Source organism: Chlamydotis macqueenii, chromosome 14, assembly GCF_036417535.1.
Source record: "Chlamydotis macqueenii isolate bChlMac1 chromosome 14, bChlMac1.mat, whole genome shotgun sequence".
Lineage (NCBI taxonomy): Eukaryota > Metazoa > Chordata > Aves > Otidiformes > Otididae > Chlamydotis > Chlamydotis macqueenii.
Window position 1 is genome coordinate 14,781,018 of NC_141569.1, and position 25,637 is coordinate 14,806,654.

A 25,637-nucleotide genomic window follows, 5' to 3' on the forward strand; every position below is an offset into this window, starting at 1 on the left:
GACTCGGCCGGGCCTAGGGCGGACCTGCTGCTGGCCAAGGCCGAGCCGATTGGTAGCAAAGTGTCCCGTGATAACGCCTCTGCGATAACGTATTTAAGAAGGGGAAAACAGAAAAAAAAAAAAGGGAAGAGAAGATGTGAAGAAGCTGAGCGGGGGCAGAGGCGCAGAGGGGGAGGCGCAGGCCTCATGGGCCTTGCAGGCCTCACCCTCTGGCCTCTCACCAGGCAGCCGACTGGGCCCGACACATGGACATACAGCTTTATACCTGAAAAATTATATTAACAACATGTGAATTATTTTAACTATGCTGTGATAGTATTTTGAGGAGCAGGGGAAGCTGCTGTGTCGCGGTATCTATTGTAAGCCCGAGGAAGGTTACAAAGGAGTACCTGCTGTGTCAGGAGGGGAAAGGCACTCTCCCCCCAGGATGCTTTATGCATCATTAGCTCCAGAAATGAAAGGTAACGATGGAGATTACACAGGGATCTCCCTCTTCATTTCCCTGATAAAGTACAAGGGCCCCTTTGAAAGAGTTCAAAAGACAGCCAGGCGCACTGAACTACAGCAGGGACCAGCGTTTATTTTTGAAGAGTTGACTTCAGAGTCTGCTTAAATAGATGAGAAATTGTAGCAGATTATTGCTAGTTTCATCCATCTCCAGCTCCCTCATCTGCAGAACCTTCCAAGGCTCAATCCCTTCTCCTATTCAATCAACACTGTGTTGTCATGCAAGTAATGTGGGGCTGAGGCGTCATTTTCTGAGCCCAATTTGACATCATCTCTGTGTCAGCCCTCAAGCAGCACCCGTTTCCAAGAGGCTCTCATGAGCCCCTGAAACAAAAGCCATGTGAGATTGAGGAGGACAACACCACCAAGAACTTTGAGGGGTCATTTTCAACAGTGGAGGTGGAGGGCTTAAAACCCTGACAGGACCTGCTCTGAGCCTCGTTCATGGTGAGGGAGGTGTGCAGGGGATTTAGGAGCGGGCAGGCGGAGGTATTATCGGCTATAGTGACCAGGGGCAGTTTTCATTAGTCCTTCCAAGCCATTTTAAACCTCCCTGAGATTTGCTAGGACACTACACTGGTGACCGTGGGGTCATGCTTTCCTCTTAGAGTAAAACTGCGCTGAACTGTGGCTCTGCGCACATCTGCTACAGCTCCCACTTCACCACGCAGTCCGTGGTCTTTCTGCTGATAGTAACTGCAACAGCGTGATAGAGCAGCAGCCAGAGGACTGGAGACAAAGAAGGAGCATCTGTCTGTCTGTAGAAGGGTAAAGGAGCCCCTTTCCCTCCGAAATGTTGCAATAAAGATGTTACTATTTTTAAAATGGCACCAGTGGAAAAGCAAAATGGGATTTTTTTTTTATATTTCTGATGAATTCTTGTGTGTTAGGGAGCGGTTTGCAAGAACAAACAAAAATGTTAACATTTTCCATGTTTCTGATTATACACACAGGTTTTGTGGGGGTGAAGGTTACAAAACAACAAAACTTTGGCTCTTAAATGTGGCTGTCTTTAATGAACAGATAACTCACAGCACAAAATTATCAAACAAAAGGGACTAAAAGTGATATACTTGAGTTAGGTAGCAAGAGGTATCTTCTTGCTTTATCTAAAACAAAGCAGCCGTTAAACCAAGAGAGTCATTGTACCAACCTCTCATTTAATCTTCCAGGATCATAAAAATTTCAGTTTCTCTGCAAGGCTGCTGTAGCCACATGTAGTACTTGGGGTTTCTGTGTTTATAAAACAAAACCTGCCTCTCTTCTTCAGAATTGCTTTGGTTTCTAAGTCACCGTTTAACCAAATCTATTCAACAGCAGTCAAACTAGCACATATTTTACAGTAAGTGCAATACATTTCTTTCAAAAAGGTTACATAAAACATTTTCGAGACATTTATTCCATTTTTCCTAAACAATAAAATAGGAACAATGATTCATATTACTTCTCTATTCTAGTTATTTCAATAAAATTGTTAGCAAGGCTTAGAGGTGACCTTCATAATTTAAACTAAAATTTGATCTCTACGCGGTTTTCTACTAAACGAGGTATAAAAGTATTATATGTTAGGTGATGAAAGTAATGAAAGCTATGAGAAGAGGCACCGTCATAAAGACTGTCTAGAGAGTTTATGAAGAAGAAGAGAAACCTAGAGATACATTTGTGTAAAATAATGAACAGGACAGAAAAGGCCAGGCAAGCGTTCCCTTTCCTTCTTTATTGCAGATAAAGGAAAGGGCATAGCTTTTGAAATGGAAAATTGTAATTTCATTCAGATTTGGAGAGTGAAATTGGAGCATAACCATTTAACGCTTACGGGAAGAAATACCTCCAGCTTTGCTGCCAGTTGGTCACAGAGCAGCACGGTGCATCAGCAAGTACCCAAAACCCACTAAAACTTCATACAGACAATGCCCCCATCTAGAAAACTGCATCAGGATAAACAAACAGGTGCTAAATGTCTTCCTGTTTAAAGAATGAATTCTAAATATATATATCTAAAGGACTAGGAGAAGTTCCCCGAGGCCTCATATCACCATAACTCTATTAGAGGGGGTTGAATACAGTGCTGGTGGCTATTAAAGGCAGAGTCTTGAGTAGGTCTGACGTTTTGTAAGGTCCTGAATATATTTTCTTTAAATAAACATTTCTGTCCTACTCATTTCTTTCCCCAGGAACATCAGGAATAATGTGTCATCGCCGCTGTTTTAGCTGGAGTTCTCCCCAGAGAGCCAGAAAAATGGTCTTGCCTCAAGAAAGAGATTCTGGGTTTTCTCCCACTATCTGTAAGTTGTGTTCACTATTTGCTTGCAGAAAAAAAAAAACCAGTGGAGCCCAGAGATGCTGCATGGTCTTTCTGTGGCACACTCGTGACAGCGCCCAGGCCCTGACGCAGCCGTGGAAAAATCAGCCATGCAGAAAGCAGGTGTCCCTAGCAGCGCAGCGGCTCCGCCATCCCTTCCAGAGCGCTCACGATGCCGGCCAGCACCGGGGCAGGCCATGCCGGCACAGCGGCTCTGACAAGAGCAGCGCCTGCGTGAGAGGAGGGAATCATTATCTTGGTGGCAGTAAATGAGAGTACGAGACAGAGCCAGCACAAGGCTGCGCACCGGGCCTGAGCGGATCCCCAGAAGGCATGTGAATTCTGTCCTGCCTGCCGATTGCATCTGCAGAAGGGTTATTTTCCAGTGTTCGTGCTGTGCTGCTCTCTCTGACAGGACGTATTGCTTTATTTCATTACAGTTTTGTTAAGCAGCATGTAACATTTTTTTCCTGAAATCAATCAAGATAACCACTTCCTTCCTTTAATGAACATGTTAATGATTTTGATCCATGTTGAGTTTTTTTTTCTATTATTCCCAAAGCAATGTGTTTGCTCTGATCCTTTCACAGCTTGTGAAGTACAGAAATGTGTTTCACTGAGTGGTAAATACATTCATTAGTAAGGAGCTGCCCCTTATGAAGGCATCACCTTATGAAATTACTGTCGTTTGTGCTGAGCCCGTTAAGTATTACAAGCTTGACTTGTTTTATGTGGTTTGTGAAGGAAAAGCTACTCAAAGATTTGGCATTTGGGGTTGCAGCTCTGATATGACACTTTCCCAGCCACAGTAGTGAAACCTACTCGACAGCAGTAATTAGGTAGGTGATGTGAAGTGGGTAAACACTGCTCCTCATTCCTCATTTTAATGATGAAAAAACTGAAGCACAAAAAGATGAGAAAGCTTACCTGAAGACTGATATCTCACAAACCCGATGAAACCGCTCACTGGTTGACACAGATTATTGATTCTAACCCCATCTCGGTCATATTGGGGGAAAAAAGAAGAAAGTAGTCACAGGTTAATGAACAGGGAATAACCATGCAATAATGAAATTTGTCAAGACTTTCTCCATCTGTATCCTACAGCTTTCTGTACACCTGTGTCCCTGAGAGTTCAGAACAGTCATACGTGACTTTTGGGATGCTCTAAAATATTCTCAACCTGAGACCAGTGAACTGGATCCAGATAAACATCTATCCCTATCCCCGTGAAACAGCACCTTCCAGCATGGCTGCCCAAAGCCACAGCTGTCACCGAAACAGCAGGACTCCAGGGTGGCCCCGCACCGTAACGTAATTATTTCTCAGAAATGCAGAGCCAGCAAGGAAGGGGAATCTTCAAGTCAGGGTACAGCTCATATTTTCTGGCTGACACTATCTGAAGTCTTTGTCTGCCGTGCAGACAAAAGGCCGGCATGTCGTGCACACGGCTGTAAATTAGCCAGCGCGGGTAGGAATTCGGTCGCTGTGTAGCTGCAGCAGCAAGCTCTTCTGAAGGAGCCAGGTAAGATTCCTCAGGAAGACTGAGCCTCACTGTGTCACAGCAGTGCTGGTCCTCAACCCTGCTAGCTTAAAGCTTACTCAGGTTGACAGAATTTATGGCCTCACTTTTCACTACAGCGCGGACATACAGAAAAAAAAGGCAGCACAGCACCAGGAGTGAAAGCAAGAGCCCACAGCTGCTCTCCTGGCATAGCACAGCTGGTTGTCTGCAATAAAAGGTAAAGCATGACTGGGTGGGAGACAGCAGAGCCTTCTCGGAGCTCTGCTGGGACTGCAAAATGAGCTCACTCAGGAATAAACGCCACTAATTTCTGGTCCCAAAGCAATGAGGCTCTTTTTTTAATCTTGCTTCCTGCAAAATAATTAAATATGTATTTTTAAAAGATAGCCACCAGAACAAGACACTCCTTGCCCTCACATCTTCCTCTAGAGATACAATGGGAGAATGAATCACTTTGTGTTATATTGGAAGGAGCTCAGATACCAGTACAGCTACTCTGTAATATACAGAGTACATGTGAATCCCTGTAGAGTCTTGCTCATTCTCCTGCTCTGCAGTGTATATGAAAACAAAACAAGGAGGCTCTGGTTTGCTCTCCGATGTCACGTTTGGGGAATGACTGGGATGCTGACAGTATGTACCACTGCTGGACCTTCAGTAGCATGACTAGGAAAGAAATCCTCCAGCTTCCCCTTCGGTGGTAGCTGATGGCTTACACCACGCTGGTGCTCTGTGACAATCAATGAAGTGCCAGGCGCCTCAGCAAGGAGGCAGTTTTCCTGAATACAAAAAGCATCTCCAACTGTCAAATACAAAAGGTGCAATCCTGGTCTCTGTGATATTAATCTGGTTTCAAACAGAGCAACTGAGTGGAGAATCAAGTACCCTGACGGCTCATGTTTTTACAGTGACATTCAGAACAACTGCATCTCCTGGCGTGTTGAACAGGATAATACCGTGACTGAGTGCAGTACTGCTAATCTCCTCTGCGCCCTTTCCACTGAAGGGGAGAACATCAAAGCTTTAACATTTGCACCTCCTACCTGGTAGCTGTCTACTGTCTCTGTCCTCTCCCCTCCCTGTTCCCTAGTCCATTCTGAGCTGAAACCCTGGCCTTATCATGTTCAGCAGTTGTCTGTTGATTACAAAAATTAAAAGAACTTCGAGCAGTGGCTTGGCTTGCATGACAGAGCATTTCTAAATGTTTGCAGGTCTCTGGCAAGCAGAACTCAGTGCCAGGCTCTCTTTTCAGATAATACCTCGGAGTGACTTGGCATATTCATCACTCTGAAGGGTCCCCGGGCAGACCTGTCGCAGCACAGTTCACATGGACACAGTCAAGCTGCCTCCAGCCTTCAAAGCTCCAGTGTCTTACAGAGGTTTTGTGGACTGCAAAGTAGGATGATATCCAGGAATGAAGTCACATCCCCATGCTTCCTTCTAACAAGTGCTGGCTTGTTTATATGATCCCTTCTGATAATATACTGCCGGAAAGTCCCAGCCAAAATTATTTCTTTGTCGCACTATAGGGGCTGCACCTGTTTGCTAAAGCCCAAAGGCATCTGTCTCATATTTATTAGAATAACCACATGGGAATAGAAGGAATGAGCTCTGTATAGCATTGTGCTAACTATAAAACTCAAGAAGTCTTGGCTATTATAAAAAGGCTACAAACATCCAAGAGACAGTTTATTAACCCAGCAGGTTGAGCTAACCTAATGCCTACAGTACGATAGAGATAAGAATTTTGAAATCAAAATAGACTGATAAAAGAGCACATATCCTTGCAAATCTGGATTGAAAACATCAAATCTGCACCAAGTTACAACCACTGCAACAACGAGGATATATTAAATTCTGTTTAGGAACCTCTTTTTTAACTAGCTTTTAGAAATCACCTGTCATCTGAATGCATAACTGAATTTTTTTTTTTCCACAGAACTGGCATTCTGGTTTTTGAGTGGGCACAGTGGAAGGTGTGCGTGTGAGGAAGGAGATTATTCATTTATTTCTCCTAAGACGGTGCAGAGTACCAGAAATACCAGAATACGTGGGGGCATGACCAGACCTGATGAGAAGACTGTAACAAAGGGGAAATATATGCTGAGAAACAGAAAGCAGCTTCCCGGATCCATTCATCTGTGGAATGGCCCTATAAGCAACCAAGGGAATCCGTGAGTTGAAACAGAACACGAAGAGACAAAACACTAACGAGTGCACTGGAGGGAACAAAGAGATTCTGCTCCGGCTCTTCCATTTGACAGGACTCCCGTGCGGCTGGTGCCATGACCGTTAGTGCTTGTTAATGAGAAGCCTCAGCCAGAGCTCAGACTTGTGATTTGTCTTTAATAGTGGAGAAGTAGGTCAAACATTCCAGGGACACACACACAGGAGGCTCTAAGGAAAATAAGAAGAAGGGGCTGCTAACACTCACGTAATAACTGACATCTTTTGGGCTGTCCTGTGGTGAAGGGTCACTTTACGATACAATTCCCTAGAAAGCCAATTACCCTCATGCCCCATGGCTCCAAAATTTGTGAAGTGCCATGGGGTAGAAAGCCCTGCTGAACTTTTAAACCACTTGATGAATTTCAACAAAATTTGACCGTGGGGTCAAGGTCGCCACTATGTTACGTTCGAAAAGTTTTGTGTAAGAACACAGCAGGTAGAGAGTGCCACTTGTGTGAGCTGACACACTGACACGCCAGAGAGTCAGGTGGCAGACCTAAGGCTGTTAGGAAACCTGGCTTTCCTCGTTCTGTGGCTCACCGAACTACTTGCAAATATATTTGTTACGAGTTGCAACTCACACTTCCACACAGAGCAGTTCAAACACTTCCCAACATAGAATCCAACCTCTGAGCAACATGACCCCCTTTGAGACCCTTGAATAGAAGGGTCACAAGTTACGGGGGGAAAAAGTATTTTGTTAAAAAAAAGATAAATAAATGTCTCCACTAATAATTAATGCAACATAGACCACAGAGTAGTTAAGAGATGACCTGATGATAAAAGCCATGACAGCAGGTTGCTTTCTCGCTTCCTAATCTGTCTGTGATAGATGTTCTGCCTCAGGAGGTAACCTCCACGCTGCTCCTAAATTTAATATTTTGTCTTGCTGATTGCTGGGGTATGCACACAACATTGTAAATTTGCTTTGCAGCCAGGGTGCCTCATCCGTCTCTTCAGAGTGTTCACTGATGCTGTTCCAGAGCTTGCCATTTTTCAAAGTGGTTTCAGCAGAGGAAGCTCCTTCCAATTGCACATCTCAGCAATCATCAGAGAGGGAAGTACAAGACAACAATAAGAATTGCCTAAAAATGGCTTTTTTTAAAATTAGCTTCCTTGGAACAGAAAGCAACACTGTTGGTATTTCTTTAGAATCATTATTGTCCAAACAATTCAGAAATGCTGATGAAGCAGTGGAGCAAAGCCTGCAGTCATCCTGCAGTCAATACCCCTACTCCGCATTGAAAGCAGTAGATGCTGCTGAAAAATTCCAAGCACTGTCACCACTAAAACCCCTCCCACACCTGGATTCACAAATCATCACTTTTTTTTTGAGAGTCTTGAATAAACATTTACCCCTGAGAATTTGAAATTTGCTTTTCTCTGAGTATTTAACAGCACTTTCCAAGTAAGGTCTGCCTCCTTAATACACGGCTGATGGAAACGTAATTATTGTAAGATGTGTTCAATTAGAGCACTTTTTCCCGCAGCACCGCTATGCAGCCGGCATATCCAATGTGTTTTACAAGCCTCTGGGTGCTGCACTTGTCCTGTTTCACAGAAGAGGAAAGCAAGGCTCAGCAGTTTAAGATCAGCTCATCTAGGATATGACAAACCTGGAAGAGAGAACTAGCTGAAAATAATTTTACTTTCTATCCACAATAAAGAAAATACTGTATAAGTGCTGTTCTTCCGTGCAAAGTAGAAGTCAGCACGGCCCCTGTGTTGCTGGTCTGCTGGCAGAGCTGTTAGCTCAAGCACCTTGGTGGGGCTGGGGACGGCAACCTCTTCCACTGGATCCAAGAGTAGGGATCCAACCACAGCCTGATGTTTCCCTGGGCCTGTTTGTAAATGAAAAGGGGGTAAGGAAGAGACTGCTGCGTTCACAGCAGGGATGGGGAGTGCAGAAAGCTGCCAGGCAGCATGAGAAATAGTCCCATGGCTGACTCAGAGAGGGACGCATTTGTGAGGCACCAGGTTCCTTGGGAAAGGCAAGTTTGGCCGTGATGACTGTGGTCTCCTGTCACTTGTGCCCCTGTGTCCTAGAGAACAGGGCCACATGCATGGTCATGCTATGGACACACCCAGAGCTGCACACACGAGGCAGCACCCACGAGGTGCAAACCTGCACATGACTGATGCAACTTGCAGGAAAACTTTTGCCTCGTGGTTATTTTCACCTATGAGGGCTTGAATAATACTGCGAAGTGCTGCCACTTTTATCCGTGTCGAAACAGCCGTTGATGAGTCAGAACATGGAAATAACTCTGCTGACAGCGAAACAAAGACCCTGGTCTCCTGCCATAGGGTAGAGGCAGTCGCTGTGTTTGGAAAAGAGCAGTTCCCAATTATGCCTTCCAGAATTCAGAGTGATTGCTCAGAGAACCTAATGTTTCTGCAGAACCTTTTTACCTCCTTCAGTCCTTTTGTTTACCTGCAAAGCTACTGGCTCTTGAGCACAGAAAGTCCAGACGAGAGCAGCAAGAACAAACAGAGGTACAGCAAATGAGCCCTGTGAGGAAGGACAGAAAAAAATGCCTTGGTTTGGTCTGGAGGGGGTGGAAGAGATGCATGATAATACCCTTGAAATATGTAAAGGTGCGGTATAGAAGGCAATAAACTATTATCTGTGTCTGCCAGGAGAGAAGAAGTAATAGATTGCAGTAAGGGAGGTTTATTGGTTAGACATGAGGAAGGGCTCAGAACAGAGTGTGCAGGGAGTGGATGAAATCTCCATCACAGGAGCCTTGGGAGAGGTGGGACACCCTGCGATCAGGAATGTTTGAGCCAGAGGAGTTCCAACTCCCGTTTATTTCCTATGATCTTTTCTTATACTATTCTTATGACATGTGTATGATTAAAATACCCCAGAACATCTCCCTGCTGCCTTAGAAATCTATAAGAAGTACTTTAATAACTGCATTTCAGAGAGAGACGTTCTTGCCAGGCTGTTCTTGCTGCTTGGCCAGCAGTGAGATTTTCTCATGTCCTTTTAATGACATAATTACAGGATTCCAAGCAAACTATTGGGTATTAATGACCCAGCTCTCACTGGTTTTGCATGAAACCAGTAGGAATTTCACACAAGGAAGGACTGCAGCGCCAAGCAGACCTTACAAAGACCAATCAACCCTGTGCTTTAGTAAGACATCTTTGCCACCGTAGCAGTCTCCTGTTATTGCACTCCTTGAAGCAACAGACAGTTTCAATCAGTTCTTGCCATGCTAGTTTTGCTATCTTAGCTTTGCTTAATTGGGTACCGCAGGGTTGTCTCGGAGAGTTGAGATCTGCACTTTGAAACCACTAGATTCTTTTATCTCACACAGGAAAGAGAAATGGGATTTCACATAGCAAAGTTGTCAGCACCAAATCTGGACCAAAAACGCTGAACCACTGCATAAATGCATTAGCTGGGGTCCGCTTACACAGCCATCTGCTGGGTTCAACCTTGGAGATAAGCTCCCAGGAACTGGAGCCCTAAATTATTGTTTTAATAATCATGTCTGAATTCCTGTCTGAAGTCAACTGCCACTCCAGAAAGCAAGTCAAATTTTACCCTGGCCTCATCGCCTGGGTTTGCTATCACTGTGTGTACATTCACCAAGCGCTCAGGTTTGACTGCTCCCACCCCAGTTTTCGCGTGCAGATCTCTTGCTGATTCCTCTTTTGAAGATTTTTGTTTCTGGTGCTGAAATCTTGGCTGACAGGAGTGCAACCATGCTGTGTGCTGATTGCAGCTGGCAGGTGGATTAGAGCACATTCAGATGGCTGTGAAATGCCTCTGCAAGACAGAAATGGCAGAACAACGGATTATTTCACCATAAAGAGCCCAGAAACTGATGCAGACCATCATGTTGAGGAGACAAGCTGAGGAGCATGCAGACATAAAGCACTTTTTGCTTCCACGAACCCCAAGAGATCTTCCCAGCTCAAAGCTTTGAGGATCTGCTGCTGGTTCCTTTTCTCCTCACCTAAGCTGGTTGATTTCTCTGAGGTGCAGGATGTTCTCACATTCTTCCAAAATATGTGGGAGCGACAGTTGCCAAGTAACAAAAACTCACCACTCTTTTCCTGAAACGCACAATTCCTTATTTTTCTGTTTTGTAGAATAGACAGATGAAGCTGTGATTTAGGACACTAGCCTGGGATCAGGACCATTTGGACTTGCCCCCAGACAAATCTGTCAGATACAGAGTTCAAGGAGAGGTAGGGATCTGACTGCCCTTGTGGCTCTCGACTTCAAAAACAAAACTGAGGATGCATTTCATGATTCACTGAACAGACTCAGTGACTAGTGTAATGAGATTTCATCCAGAATACAGCGATGCTGCAGCCAGGGAGAGGCAGCCTGACATTTTATCAAGAGATACCCTTCCGCCACACAAACGTAAAAGCCCTCACGTGGCTGATCTCAAGCAAGGTTGGAACAAAGCTGATAGATCCCAGTCCTTCACAAGAATTATGAGCAAAACTCAGCCCACTGTGATATTTGTGGAACTAGAAGAGGTCCACAGAAGAGCAAATAAAATGATCAGGGATCAGTAAGTTGCCTTAGGAGAAGATGACTTAAGTTAGGAGAGGAGAAAGCTGGAGAAGGAGGATAGCATCAAGATTTACAAAATGAAGACAGCCCTGGGCAAGCTGTATGTTCAGCTTCTGTTCAGCAAGTCCCACAGTGCTGGAAACAGAGGGCATTTGCTGAAACTAGTAAGGGATTGGTTTTAACAGATAAAAGAAAGTACTTTTTTACACCGTGGGGAGTGAACTTCTGGAACTGGCTGCCACAGGAGGCTGTGGAACCAGACAGAATTTTCAGAGAACAGACTAGACAAATTCATGAACAAAAAGTCTAGAAATTGATACTAAATAGTCTAGACAGGGATGTTCCCTCTGACATCTCTAATTTGAGGCTGCTTTTAGGGGTATGAGGGGAACGGACCACAGAAGTGGCCAAGTTAGCATGCTTTCCCTAAACAGCATCTTTTATTGCCTCAAAGACAGAATACTGGACATCATGGATCCGGATTTGCTGTTATTTCATACTGTAGTCTGATGGAGGCTCTGTTTTTCCTGCACTGTGGCAGAGTTCATTCCCCTTTTGATGTTATTCATCCTGGTCCCAACAGAGCGAACAATCTACCCCACATTCCATAGAGAACTGTATTAACCTCCAAATCTCATCCAGGGGCTCATCTTCTCCTGAATATCTTGCAATCTTATTCTGTGACCTATTTTCCTTCTTCCTTCCACACAGAAGCAAGGAGAAGCACCTCGTACCTGAGCTGCCTGCGTGTCCTGGAGACCAACAGTGTCTGAAGGTCTGTGACACATTAGCAAAGTGACATGGTGACAACTCCATGCTTGTGCACTCCAATAAGCTAGTTATAAACAAAAGGGTTTCTCCTCTAATGTTCACAGTCTTTGCTACCACACTGGAGAGGACTGAACTAATGAAGATCTCCTCCTGTGAGCTCCATGAGACCTCCGCACTATTCCTTCTGTACTCATTACACTGAGCAGAACATAGACCAGAAGAAGCATTCTTTGCTGGCTATAAATCATGAGTGACACCAAGGTATTGCTATTAGCAGCAGAAAAATGCTTTCCTCCCACAACCTCAGTCACCCCAAATACATACAACACTTCGGCAAAGGGTGCTGGGTGTCTGTATAGAAAATTAAATAGAGGTTGTGTTGTCTGAAGATAAATTGGTACCTCCCTCGGTGTGTGTGAGTGACTTTGTCTTTTTCTGATTTGTCTTTTAACTTACAAAACACCGAGACCAAAGATAATGATGAGCTTTAAAAACCTAGCCTTCTTCCCCTCCCAGGCCCTCCTGAACAAATCCTTTCTCTGAAACGAGCTTAAAGAGAAGATAAATGTTCTGGCAGTAATATGCAATATTATTTTTGGCACTTGAATCTCAAGCTAGATAAGGGAAAACTGAAAGGAAGACAAAGCTCTGTTTTTTTTTCAAATGTAAGGGATCGAATTCTGCTCACCAGTAGGAACCCAGAATCCTTTCTTTTTTTTCTAGATTACTGCAGTAATTCCTGATTTTCACTAGGTTAGCTGATCCTGAGGCCTCATTTAAAACCCAGCACACTCAGAGACCCTGGTGAAATCACACAACAACGGAGCCAAAATACAAAGGCATACAAAGAAAGCACCAACTCCACAGCTCCTGCCCAAACAAAGGGTAATCTGGTTTCAGACCGTGTTAGCTGTACAATGATAAGATTAACAGCTGATACCAAGGGAGACTCTGGGCTGTCTGTGGCCTCCTTCAGCGGAACGGCACTCCAGCCCCTCTCGTGTTAGTATATGTTAGGGGAACTGCTTCTTTCCTGGTCCAGGATGTATTTCCCTCCAGAGCCTTTGTGAAAAGCTCAGAGCAGTGTTTCTGCCAATACGTCTGTGGGCATATTGAATAAAACGTGTGCCGTTTGACGTTGTTCACTTGAACCGCCATGGGTAACGGGAGAGGGCACACGTTGCTGCAGGGCAGAGAGCCACGAGGGGATGGATCTGGCCTTTACAGGAGCAGGATGAAGCGCAGGCGTATGCAGGAGTGTGTCACATCTGATTCCAACAGAACCCTGACCGGAGGACCCAGCTCACCCCGCATTGATCTAAATCCCCGCCATATATATTGCCTTAAGACAGTGAAACATAAAAAGCCCAAACCTTTGCTCTCTTTACGCACATTAGCTTGTTACAGACGTATATGCTTTGGAAATCAAATGTGAAGGGATTTTCAGAGCAGAATTTCTAGTGCTCAGAGAGCCTCCTGTGTCCAAAGCACAGCCTTTGCTCTGAAAATGTCGATGTGCTTTGTCGAGCCTGGAAGTTTGATGAGAGGCTCTGGGACTCCTGAGAGCTCTCAGAGCAGGCCGTAACAGGACACAACGGTTATTGATGCCGCTCGTTTTAAATGATGATGTTGCCACGTCTCAGCTGTTCTTGTATTTGTCTGGCATGCGAGTGATGGCTGCAGGGGATAGTTAGAGACATCCCCACCTGTGGTGTCTATTCAAAGTTAATCATCTGCTAGGGATCGCTTGGCAATTAAGAACTGGTCAGTGGTACTTTTTATAATACAAGATTTGTATGAAGTGACCAGAAGGAGTGTCCTAGCGTGAGAAACGGGGTTTCTCAGGGAATTCAGAACCTGTCTTCTAAAAGCTGTGAAATATCCTCAGGTCAGTTCAGTGAAGCAGCATTTTGAGAAGGATGTCAGCAAGAGTCAGGAGGAGCCCCAGAGGAAATTCGTTTGGTCACAAGAACAACACTGTCTTCCAGGCAAGCATTTTCATTTTTGTCACCTTGTTTCTAACTCTGTAATGAAATCCCTTATGCCTATCAGCTGTTGTGCCGTTGACATGAGTCATTCCGTCCCATGTCAGTAACACCAGGGCCGGCTCTGTGGAGAGGAGCCCGGCTGGGTGGACATTCACAGAGGCACCTTTGGCAAGGAGCAGGCAGTGAGAAGATGCCTTTGACTCCAAGAATATCTGTAATTACTAGAGGATCTGCCCATGACACCAACAGAGCAGGGTCATACCCTGTCCTGAGCTCTAAATAGTTCAAAAACTTAAAATGCTTCTGGTCTTTGGTTTCATGGAACTGATCATGGCAGTAGGGTCATCTTTAGTGGAGTGTTAATATTTGGGGAACCTTCATCTCCAACAGATTTCTATTTTATGGAAACAAATTTGTTCCTGTCTTCTGCGCAGTCATGACAATCTATAACATACTATTTATTTGCCCAAATCAACCTTCGGTAAGAAGCTTTGCCTCCTTGCTCACTACCTTCTCTTGTTCTCTTTGGCAGTGGACACTAAGGCCACTTCCCCTCAATAAAGGCATCGTGGTTTTCCACAGGGACTTGTACACGCAACCGAGAGCTGGTTTCCTTGCTTGCAGTGAGTGTGGAAGGTTGTAACCTGTTTCAAAGGCAAGGAAAAAGCAACAAGCTCAGAGGCAGAAATCCATCAGTAAAGCTGCACAAGTGTATTAAATAAAGCAAACAGAGCTTTGCTGTTACACTTCAAGTAAATAGTTTCTCCTTCTCAGTTTGCTCCAGCATAAAAATCCTTCTGCCCTGTAAATGCCATTGCCGGTGTTCATTTGTGAAGATCTGGGATCTATTTGTTTATTTATCCGTATTTAGTTTAAAAGTCCGGGCTCAAAATTAAACAGTCATTCATAATGTCGTTATCTGCCTTGCTCCGCAGTCAGATATCATGTGTGGTGTCACAGGACAAAACCTTTGGCAAGGCCCCTAGAAGAGCAATTTAGCTCCTCATCCATCTCAGCTGGCAGCATGATTGGCTTCCAAGTTTGCATTGCTGAATGTGTTATTTCACTCTGACATATATTACCGAATGTTAAATCACTTTCTGGAGTGTTTATTGGTAATAGTTGAATTCTTTCCACTCATTTAAGCTGCTTTTGAAGCAAACATTTCCTTGTATCTTGGAGTTTGATGGGAACACGGGGAGAGTTACTCGGGAGGATGGATTGTAGAAATAACTAGTTCATTAGATAGGGATAGAATTTACCGGTGTTGGGGAGGAAAATATCCTTCTCCTTCCATCAGGATGAAACAGCAAACTCCCACTGTCACACCACGGCACTTCACATGGGGAAGGTTTACTTGTGTCTTGGTTCTCCATCACGACTTGGCCTGTCAGGAAGCAGATGACCCTTTTACTAGAACATCAATGGCTTTCTGACAGGATCTTCATAGGTCCTGAAGGTCTCTGAAAAGAAAAATGGACTGTGATCTGCAGAATCAGGTGCTGTGGAGGTTATTAGGCATCAGTAAGCCCATGCCACCAAGTGTGGAGTGTGGTCCGTGGCCCGTGCCTGGCAGTGATGTCTCTCGGGAAGGAACCAGAGACCATTTTCTTGTACCTATTTAGGAAAATTAAGCAGGGCATCAGAGAACAGAAATAAACAGAGAGATTACAATCTAGTGTGGCAGTTGGAAGCTGAGCTGGAGAACAAGGGCCAGAGGCAGGTCAAGGAGGATGCAGGAGAGCCAGATTCTCAAATAAGCCCTTTGACAATTCATATCTTGAGCACTCCTGGTGTGACAGCCCAGCAGCCTGATGCAGGCTGGCACACTCGGCACCGCAAGTCCTCTTACCTTTTGTCCTTGCTCCAGAGAAGTTTTTATTTTCATTTTATCTTGAGTGAGGAGGTCTGTTGAATCTCTTTCCTGCATCTGGGAGTTACTTTCCAATCTGATGATCAGACTTTTAGGGACAACACCAGTGGCAAGCTGCTGAGATCATATAGCAATCAAGGCTCCTTTGATGGCAGAGCTAAAAATACGCTCCCCAGCTGACACAGCCTTAGGAAGGAGAACACATAGTTTGGTTTAAAAGAATGCATCTTCCTTTGTCTCCATGTCTTCTTCTGCCAGAGGACACCACATCTGTGACAACCATGCAAGCAGGTTACTTCTGTCTTCTGAACTGAAGCGCTTATGTAAAGAACCGTGCTACCTCCAGCCCCTGAAAGAGCAAAGCTTTAAAACCCTCTGATCGCCTTGGAGAATGGTGCCGTTGGCAGTTTTGCCTCTCTGGTCATGCTCGCACCCGTCAAGTTATTGCATGGCAGGAGCCACATCTTAGGTTCTGGAGGAGATCACCTTTGCCAGTCTCCTAGGTTCAGTTTCAGTCTTCTTGATCGGCTGCCCCAGCTCTTTCCTTTCCAGGCTTCTCTGCTTGCTCTCCTCCTTGCTAAATCCAGGGCACTGGCTCACAAACTCCCTTGCTAATGAGGTGGCAGAAAGCCTTGCTTTGGCACTTTTTAAAGGAAACTGTGGTAAGTAGTGTCACTGCCACCTCCTCGCTTTTCAGAGGACGAGAGCTCATCCCATGGGTTGCAAATGCAGATTCATGCAAACGCCAGGCAAGAGATCATGGATTGCCCAGCCTCAACCTGCACCAGCCGGCTCCCTTCCTGGGCCTGCGGAGCCATGGTGCTAACCAGCCTGTGTTTGCAGAATAGCGTAGATCTCCCTCCCCTCGGAGGCATTATCTAAAGATGGATCATTAAGGCTTTTGGGCAGGAGACGTACTGATGAACAAGCATACACAATAAAGGTTCTGCATTTGTAATGTGTAACATGTTAGGGAGTAAGAGGTTGAGCAGCCCACTTTGGCAAATGGAAATGGCAAAAAGAGGGTATTTTACTGGCTAAATGAATGCCTCCTCTGTGTGAGAGGGTTTTTTTTTTTGTGCCTCTACATGTATAACTTGAACGCAGAGAAAGCAAAAATTCATTTGTTTGGTCAGGCAGAAATACACCAGATTTATTGTTTTGAGAGATACAGGGGAGTATTTCTAGGTGGCTGCAGAAGCTGTAATGTTTTGGCAACACAATGTCCTGCCAGAAAAAAGCATTCACCCAAGAATGTCTCTGGGCTCAGTCAGCCTCAGTCCTGGAGGTGGATGTCCCATCCCTAAACTTCTGTGGGCAGTGGTCCATTGCCAGGAGTCTGTTTGATGCTCCCATTTAGGGTGTTGGCCCTGAAGATGTACGACCTCCCTCTAATTGAACCTTCAGTGTGGATGCTTTCTGGCTTGTTCTGGCAGCGGAAGAACATAAGAAAACCGTTCCGGTAGTTCTTGTTCATCCATCCGTAGAGCAGGGGGTTGACAAATGTAGAGCACATGGCCCCAACGTGGAAGACGGTGTACAGGAGTTTGTACTCGTGGAAGATAAGAACCAGATCAAGATCAATGGCAAGCTGGAATATGTGGAAGGGGAGCCAACAGACTGCAAATACCACAACTACCATCACTAGCATTTTGGTTGTCTTCCTCCTCCGGCACTGGTTTTCATTCCTAGAAGTGGGACTGACATGGTTCTTCAGCTTGAACCAGATCCTAGTATAGGCATAACAAATAATTGCAAGAGGAAAAACATACTGCAGGAGAAGCATGGACAGGCTGTAGATAGTGGCATCTCTGTTATTACCAGAAGGCCATTTTTCTGAGCAGACAGCCATTTTGAGGTTGATGGATGGGATTTCCTCGTAGCGGTACTCTCTGAAGATGGCCAGAGGACCTGCTAGGACAGCTGCTGCTAGCCACATGACAGCTATGATGGTGAAGCTGAGCCTCTTGGAAATCCTGCTGTCCAGGTGGAAAACAATACACCGGTACCTATCCAGGGCAATCACAGTTAGGGTGAGAGTGGACACATGGACACTCAGAGCTTGAGCATAAGGGACCAGGTGACAAAGAACAGCTCCAAACTTCCACTCGTCCAGAAGCGTGTAGACTAGGGTGAAAGGCAAACAGAGTGTGTCCACCATCAGATCTGCCAGGGCCAGGTTAGCTATGAAGAAGTTGGTGACGGTCCTCATGGTCTTGTATTTCACTATGATGTAGATGACCAAGGAGTTGCCGATGAACCCCAGCAGAATGATGAGGGAGTAGGCAGCAATCAGGACAACCTGGACGCTCAGGATCTTGGTGCTGTCCATCATAACACTGCGGGACCCAGAGAGATCCTGGCTAGGAGTCACAAAGTCCTTGGCGTGCCAGCCCTGTGGCAGCTTCTCGTCTAATGCTGTCTCCATGGTGAGGGTGCTGTTGGTGCCCTCCAACAGTCCCATGCCCGGCGTGAGACTTTCCGTCAGGCGGAGAAGGAAGGTCTGGAACATAGACACAGCAGAAGTGAGAGCATGGGAGACAGCAGAGCATCTGAAGAACTGACACTCAAAGCCCATGCCCAGCAGCATGTCTCCCTTACCCCCCATCCTTCCTCACACTGAACGGCTTTTCAGCTCTCTCACACCTCCTGTTAATCAGCTGAATGCCAGTTCCACAAGGAAAGATTGGGGGAAAATGCAACGTTTCACGCAAGTTTCTGAGACTCTGTTTATTTGAATTGAACAGGGAAAAATCCCTCAACCAGCCAGGGCCAGACTGGTAGGTCCTGAGAAGACCTCCTGCTCATGGAGCCCCTTTACAGCCTGCCTCTCCTGCTTCTTCAGGCTAGGCTTTGCAAAATAGAGAAGTCGCTTCAAACAAGCCAAAAATTTGGGACCTTTTGGGGCTGACAGAAGAAATCGATGATGGTGTCAATCATCTTCGCTGAGATTTACTTGCCTACAAAAATGCCCTGAGTCCTAACTCCCTAAGAACCAGGAAAGGAGAAAACCAACAGGACTCTCAAATTCAAATTGTTCTTCTCCACCTCCCCATAACAATTTATTTTCAGATTGAGCACCATTTTTTTTTCGTTTCTTATTTTTCACCTCTCCGGGTGAAAATATCTGTCACCTTCTCTCTGCACGAGTCTCCCCGGCTTGCTCCTGCTATTGATGCCACCGCCCAAGACCATACCCCCTGCTCCAGACCCCTGGTAACGCAGCTAGCGTAACTAATGCCATTTTATGAGGCAAGCAGCCATTCTCTGTGACCGACCGGGTCACATATTCATTCCCTTTCCCTCATTATCAGGCCCTGAAGGTCTTGCGAATCAAGCAGACAAACCAAACAGATTTTTTCTTCCCCTCCCTACCAGCCTCAAAGTTCCTGGGCGCCAGGATGATTACTCCCTTCCTTGCTGGCCTTGAAGGTCCCAGGCACCCGGCCAGGGAGGTGGTGTTCCTGACCCCATCAGAGAACAGGGGAGCGTAGCAGCGCACAGAGCACTGTCCATAAAATCAAGCAGTTACCAGTCCCAAGTGGGAAGTGCTGGACAGTGAGACCCATGGCCAGGGACACCCCCACCATCCTCTGCTCCCTCCAAGGATGGAGTGAGTGACTTGTCTTCTTTTACATGATTTTTGAGTCTAGATTATGATTGTTATAGTGATACAGCAAACCATGTATTAAGGTTTGACCTGATCTGCAGAGGGTCCAGATGATTAGAAATTGTAAGTTAAGTTGTCTTATAAATTCTCTATTACTTAGGTGATTAGAAATCATAAGTTAAGTTAGGGTCTAGGTGATTAGAAATCGTAAGTTAAGTTGTAGTATAAATTCTGTATTACACTACTTAGATGGTACTACCTTAGTTCTGCTTGTGGAAATCCTGTGCCATTCCAGTCATAAATTCTGTGCTATGCTAATCATAACAGCCTGTTAAGAAAATTAAGCTTTAATTGTAACTACGATTCAGTACTGTCAGCATTCGACTAAGGATCCCTAAAAATCCCTAAAAGAACTTGTCTGTCCCCGCAGTGTTGGTGACACCCAGGCATCCGCCGGCTTTGCAGAGGATGGAGCTCCTGCAAGGACCTGCATCTGCAGGGGGCAAATCGCTGAAGCTGTGAACAAGCCTCCCGCAGAGCTGTTGCTGAGCGTCCGGGCACAAAGAGGCCCGAGAGCCAAAGCCGCGGCGTCAGCGAGCCTCCTGCCACATGGTGCTCAGCCGTCCGCTCCGCGTGAATGTGGCTTTGGGAGCCCGACTGATGAGCCAGAACTGACTCAATCTGGAACCCACGGCTGGCGTTTGGTGCCATTGTAACGGCAGAGCGTTGTCACAGCAGGGTTTTCTCAGTCCAAACACAACAGGAGAAAAGCCAGCGCTGTTACTGGCTCCTTCTCCGCCTCCGTGTCTCAGAACCGGGGTGTGTGGAGAGGGGTGGATGAGACCCCTCACGTACCCTCCCTCCCCAGCACTGTGTGTGGGGCCCGCATTCCCACCGCACCCGTGATCAAAAGCGGGCAAAAGCCATCGCTCTGCCCAAACAGGGTGGTCTGCAGAGCATCGCGTCTTCTCTGACCTGCAGAGAGAGGGGATAATGCCCTGCCACTGAGGGAGGGAGGCACAGGGCTTGAACGGAGCTGGGAATTGGAGGCAGCCAGCTGGGCACCTTCTCAACCTCCTTGGGGAACAAACTGCTCTGGGTCTGTACCAGCTGAGACCGGAGTACCGCTGACTGGGAGCTGCTGGGCTTCTGCCGGTCCATGCCCTGCAAGCCAAATGTTTAAGGACAGCCTGTCCTTGGGAAGGGAAAATGCTTTCTGTGCAGAGCACCTGTGTTTAAGCTAATTCCTTAAACAAATAGCATAAAATAATGGTGGCAAGATGGTAAAAGTGGCAGCAATTACATTGCAATGAATAATAAATGTCTGCTTGTTCTTTCATCAACCCGAAAGACAAAAGGAGAATCCCAACTTCTAAGGCAGGAGAGAGGAGCTCAGAGCCTCCCGCACAGCCGATACAGTGCGAAACAGAGCAGGGGAACAGGCAGGGCCCCGGGAAGGAGGCACAGCCACAGCCTCCTCAACACAGCCTGACCTACACGCAGCAGCAGCCCAGCCCAGAGCCTCTCCTCAGACATCGCTGCTGCAGCTGGCCCCAAAGCAAACCTTACTGCCAGAAGAGCAAGGTCATGAAGGGAACAGAGCAAGGCACACTTTCAGTGGCTGCTTGCTGTCCATCTGGGTTTTTATACCTTCCAGATTGTCTAGCATTACTTTATCGCTATCACTTCTTATCCCCTTTTCTGTGGCTTGCCTTTCCCATTTATCGTTGGTACCCAAGTCCTGGCACAACAACAGTGGACACTCCCTTCCCTTTTTCCCCATCTCACCCACCAGCTGGCTGCCAGTTCCCATGTTCACATCTCAGGCTCTTTCCTTTTGCTGGAGACTGGCAGCTACCCACCATCTGAGAGGAGCCAGGAACATCATCATTATTGGAGCTGTTTCGCTTCCTAACAAAATGGCCTTCGTGGAGTTATTATTTGATTTGGTTTGCTTTGTTTTCTTCCAAAGGGGAACTATTAAAAATCAATTAAGGCATTTTAATTAAGAGACAAAATGGTCATAATAAATGTTCCCACTCCAGGGGCTGCCTGGAGGTCGCAGGGATGCTGCTAGGAGTGGACCGAGATCTGTTCCAGCAAGTAATGGAAGTGCTGGCATATGTGTAGGTGCTTGCTCCCATGCCCAGCGGGCCTGCCAGGCTAGATGGAAAAATGCTTGGAGCTGAAAGCCAGCTGCTTTTGGGAGAACAAAACAGCAGAGCAGATCAGGAGGCAGAAATACTGTCCTAAGCCCTTTCCTCTGTGCTGGGCTGCCATGAAGGGACGCAGAAACAAGGCATTGCCTGGATCCTGCTCGCACCCTGTCCTCCAGCTCAGGTTCAGCCTGAGGCAGGGCTGGGACCCAGGGATGGCTCCCAGCGAGGCAGAGAGCTGTGTCCTGTGCCAGCAGGCTTTGGCCTTTGGGAAGAGGGGAAGAAGAGGAGGAAGCACAGAGGAGCTGCAAAACCTCAGCCCTTCACTGAGCTCACCGCTGTCAGTGACTGCAAGGGACAGTGACCACCGTGGTGACTCCAAGATCCATTCCTGCAGAGGGCTTGGAGTAGATCCCCCCTGACTCACATGCACCTCTGCTTCCTGGGGACGTCCCGGCTCCCTGCGTGTCCCTGCTGCAGCCCCAGGCACGCAGCCAGCCCAGTCCAGATCTACCAGGGCACATCCCGGCCTCGAAGAGCTACTTGCAAAGCCTGGCGGGGTTCAGAAAGCAGGGCTGGAGGGGTGGGCAGAGGGCTGGAGAAAACAGAGCTTGTTAATTAAAATTCCTCTTTTTGTCCCAAGCAGCGAGACTGGGGTCGCTGCAGCCAGCAGGCACGCAGCATGGCAACAAGGGGTGCAGAAAAGAGGGATGTAAGGAGAAAGATTGCTCTGAGCGTGGCCAGGAATTACAATTATATCACAGTTATCATTGATTCGAAAGGAGGGAGTGGAGGGACTTGGGCCAGCCTTGCTCTTTTGACAGGCACAGTCTCTTTCTACAGCAGCACTGGGGTGTGAGGCCTGAGGCTGAGGGATACTTTCATGGCTTGGCTCACTGACCTGTTCCATGCTGTGTCCTTCCTTCAAAGTAGCTCAACTCCCTGAAACCCCTTCACCTCCAGCAGCCCAGTCTGGAGCACTGACTCATCTCATCCGCAGTCTCATATCTGGCAGCAGACACGTGTCCATGTTAAGGAGGTCTGCGACCATCCCTCATCATCAGAACCCATTTTTCACCCTGGAGCAAACCACCTTTTACCACTACAGCACTCAAGAGCCAGCAGTGTTCAGCCCTGCACCCCACGGCACGGCACTTAAGGGAGGAGAACGCAATAAACGGAGATATGGAGGTTAGCCAGCCTGCCAGAGGCCACACAGCACGTCCACGGCAGGGCTGGGAACAGAGCCCAAGTTTGCTAACTCCAGCCTCCTGCATTCACCACCGGAGAGGACTCAGCATCCCTCAGGATAAAACCTGAACGTAGATTTCAGGAACTGCATGAAAATGCAAAATGTGAGTGATGGAGAGGAGAGGGGTTTGCCTTCTCTGTGCAATGGGCTGGTTTCAGGACAAACAGCAGCTCTGAGGTGATTTCGTGAAGCCAAAGAGCAGACAGACATTGTCCCACGTCCTTCCATCTCCAGTAAAGGGCCAGTTGCCCCACTATGACAATCTGGCAGAAGGGAAGACCCTCTGATCTGCCTATCCTCTGCTGCAGCTTTGTCAATTACCCATCTAGATTTGGCCCATTGGTGCAGAAACCTAATAGCATCAGACACGCACTGCCACCCCTGCACTTGCAAAGCTCCAGGGCCCTGGAGCTGCTCCTGGGAGAACTCAGGGTAGAACTGGCACCAGGAGACAAAGTGCAAGGAGGAGGAGATACCCCAGGGATTTCTTGCGGTTCCTCACTCTAAACATTTGCACATCCCTGCCTGGGCTGGAGCCATGAAAGGCTCCGAAAGGGACAAGGTCCCTCAGTCACTCAGGTCAGAACAGGATGAAAAAGAAGGTGATGAGAAGAGACCCGTTTGGCAGGGATGCACGCTTTCTCCTGGAAATTCATCCTACAGAAAGCAGGGGGCAACAGTGCCGGGTGCCTGCCCCACGGGACACGCCGTGGGAGCAGAGCAGCCCTGGCTGGGAGACAGGGCTCTGCGGGTGACGCTGCGATGGAGACGCACCAGTTGTCGGGGCTGCAGAGGGGAAGAGACAGCCTGGAGGAAGGATTCTGGTTAACCTGGGGAGTCCATTGCCTCCTGAAATTTAGGGAGTCTGGGGTAGATGAGACAAGGGAGGGGAGGGAAATAACAACCCCACTAACAGGACAACCAGGGAGCGAAGCCAGTATCCTGCTTTGGGACAGACCAGAAACTCTGCAGGTGAAATGCAGGCTACCACAGGACTGTGAGAAGCTCGCTCTGTTCGGCAGTTAACATGCAATGAGTGCAGAAAGCAAGCAAGCACCAATTTTCCTCCTGCAGTCCCCTATCTCCCTTTGCATCTCGCTCTTTGAGGGCACTGATCTCTGGCCGCGAGCCGAGCGCCACCAACGTGTGCAGTCCCAGCACGGAGGAGCTGTCGGGAGGTTTGTACCAAGCTGCGAGGAGGAAGATTGGAGGAGAGATCAGGATCTCAGACAGCCGTGCCCCTCAGCCCCACACCTGCAGCACGGTGCCCTATAGCTGTACGTGCCCGGTTTCTGCAGCCCCCTGGAACAACCTGTGCTCCTGACTGCTCTCGCTCAGCATCCTGCTTCCCAGACTCCCTGCTTCTGCTCAGAGACCATTCAAAACTCTCCAGCCAGTATTTCTTGTTCACTTTCTCTCTATTCCAGCTCTCAGGGCTGTCGGTCCCCAGATTCAGTTTCCCAAAGATGCTCAGACCTTTTTCGCTTGAACCATGTGGCACGGCCAAGAGCTGGCCCTGTCTCAGCCCTGCCGCTCGGACGAGCCCTCCCCGACCCACCTGCAAAGGCCAGGGCGTCCTCCTCCTTCGGGAACCGAGCCGCTCACCTCCAGTTATCGTCTCATGGCTGGCCAGGATGGAGCGCTTCGTCCTCTCCACTCTTTGGAAGTCAACCTGTGGCAAAGGGGTGAAAAACACTTTTCTGCAACTGTCCTCAGAAAAACGAGGAAGTCAGGCGAGGATCTGGGCTGCCGGAGGGTGCTTCATCGCCGGGGGCAGCTTTGGTGCCCCACCCTGAGCATCTGGAGAGCACCCTCTTGTAGGGTGACTGACAGCCCCCGTCTCACGAAGCTGGATGCTGTGTTAGCTCCTGAATGAGAGAAAGGCAGGGAGCGTGTGTTTAACAAACAGAAATGGAAAGGGGGAGGGAGCCTGCTGCTGCTGTTTATACAGTGTTCAGCCACTGAGGGGCTTCTTGCATCGAGGAGAGAGAAGCTTTTCCACCACATCCCGTTCCCTCTCCAGGGAGAAGTGGTGGGAGCAGAAGGTCTGCAGGCTCTTCGTCTGTGCCACCGACCTGGGCAAGTGTCCATCCCCCCTCACTCCACAGGTCTCCCATCTGCTCAGCCTTTAAACTCGTTTGGGACTGGCATGGTCTTGTCCAGGGGTGGATCTCCCCTGCAGCAAGAGGTCCGCAGGTCCTGCAGCTCAGCAGAGCCTTCACAGACCTTGCCCCGTCCTCCTCTACCTTGGTGCTTGTACATCACCCTGCACAGAGCAGGCTGCTGCTGGGACAGGCCTTCGGGTACTCTTGGGATGCAAATAAAAGTAATGGGGAGAAGTTTTAGCCACTTGGCAATGGCTCGGTCTGTTCCAGAGCCAGATTCAGTGTGGAGCTAGGAACGTGAGTGAGTTTCTATTTTAGGGTGCTCAGCACTGCCCACACACCTGGAGCAAGAGAGAGGAAGAGGCACAAAAGCAACATCCTCATGTCCAAATCTGCACATTCCAAGCTCGCTGGAGGCCAGGAGAGCACCCTGCGAGCAGCACAGGGAAGCAGGAGAAGCACAGCTCCCTGCCTGGCCAAAAGTTTTGCCTTCAAAGAGAAGAAGCCGAGCATGTTCCCAGCATAGGGAGCTGCTGAGTTTGCAGCTCACCTGGGCTAGGAGACGATCCCAGAGCTTAGGGAGGAGGACACTTCTCCTTGACTTCAAGTATCTACAGCTAGAAGTTTATCAGAGGAGTCTTGCTCTTCATCCCCGCAGTGGACTTTGGTTTGATTTTCTCTGTGAGATCAGAAACAAGGAGTGTTTTCGACCAACGTTCTGTGTCGCAGAAGTCGTGATACACCAGGAAAAAGTAAATGCTCCAATGGCTCATCAG

The 25,637-nt window shown here is 47.5% G+C and overlaps 1 protein-coding gene across 2 annotated transcripts; it reads right to left on the minus strand.

Annotated features, from left to right (window-relative positions):
- Positions 1–16,895: 16,895 nt before the first annotated feature.
- On the minus strand, positions 16,896–24,600 carry LOC104485999 (neuropeptide Y receptor type 2). Of its 2 annotated transcripts, none has more exons than XM_010128522.2 (2): positions 24,362–24,600; positions 16,896–18,241 (listed from the first exon to the last, which is right to left on the minus strand). In XM_010128522.2, exon 2 carries the CDS (start codon positions 18,200–18,202, stop codon positions 17,042–17,044), a length of 1,161 nt encoding a protein of 386 aa, XP_010126824.1. In that variant the 5' UTR covers positions 18,203–18,241; positions 24,362–24,600; the 3' UTR covers positions 16,896–17,041. The 2 variants fall into 2 exon arrangements, with proteins under 2 accessions (XP_010126824.1, XP_086615172.1); XM_086759046.1 differs by lacking the exon at positions 24,362–24,600 and adding an exon at positions 24,315–24,327.
- Between the last annotated feature and the right edge of the window lie 1,037 nt (positions 24,601–25,637).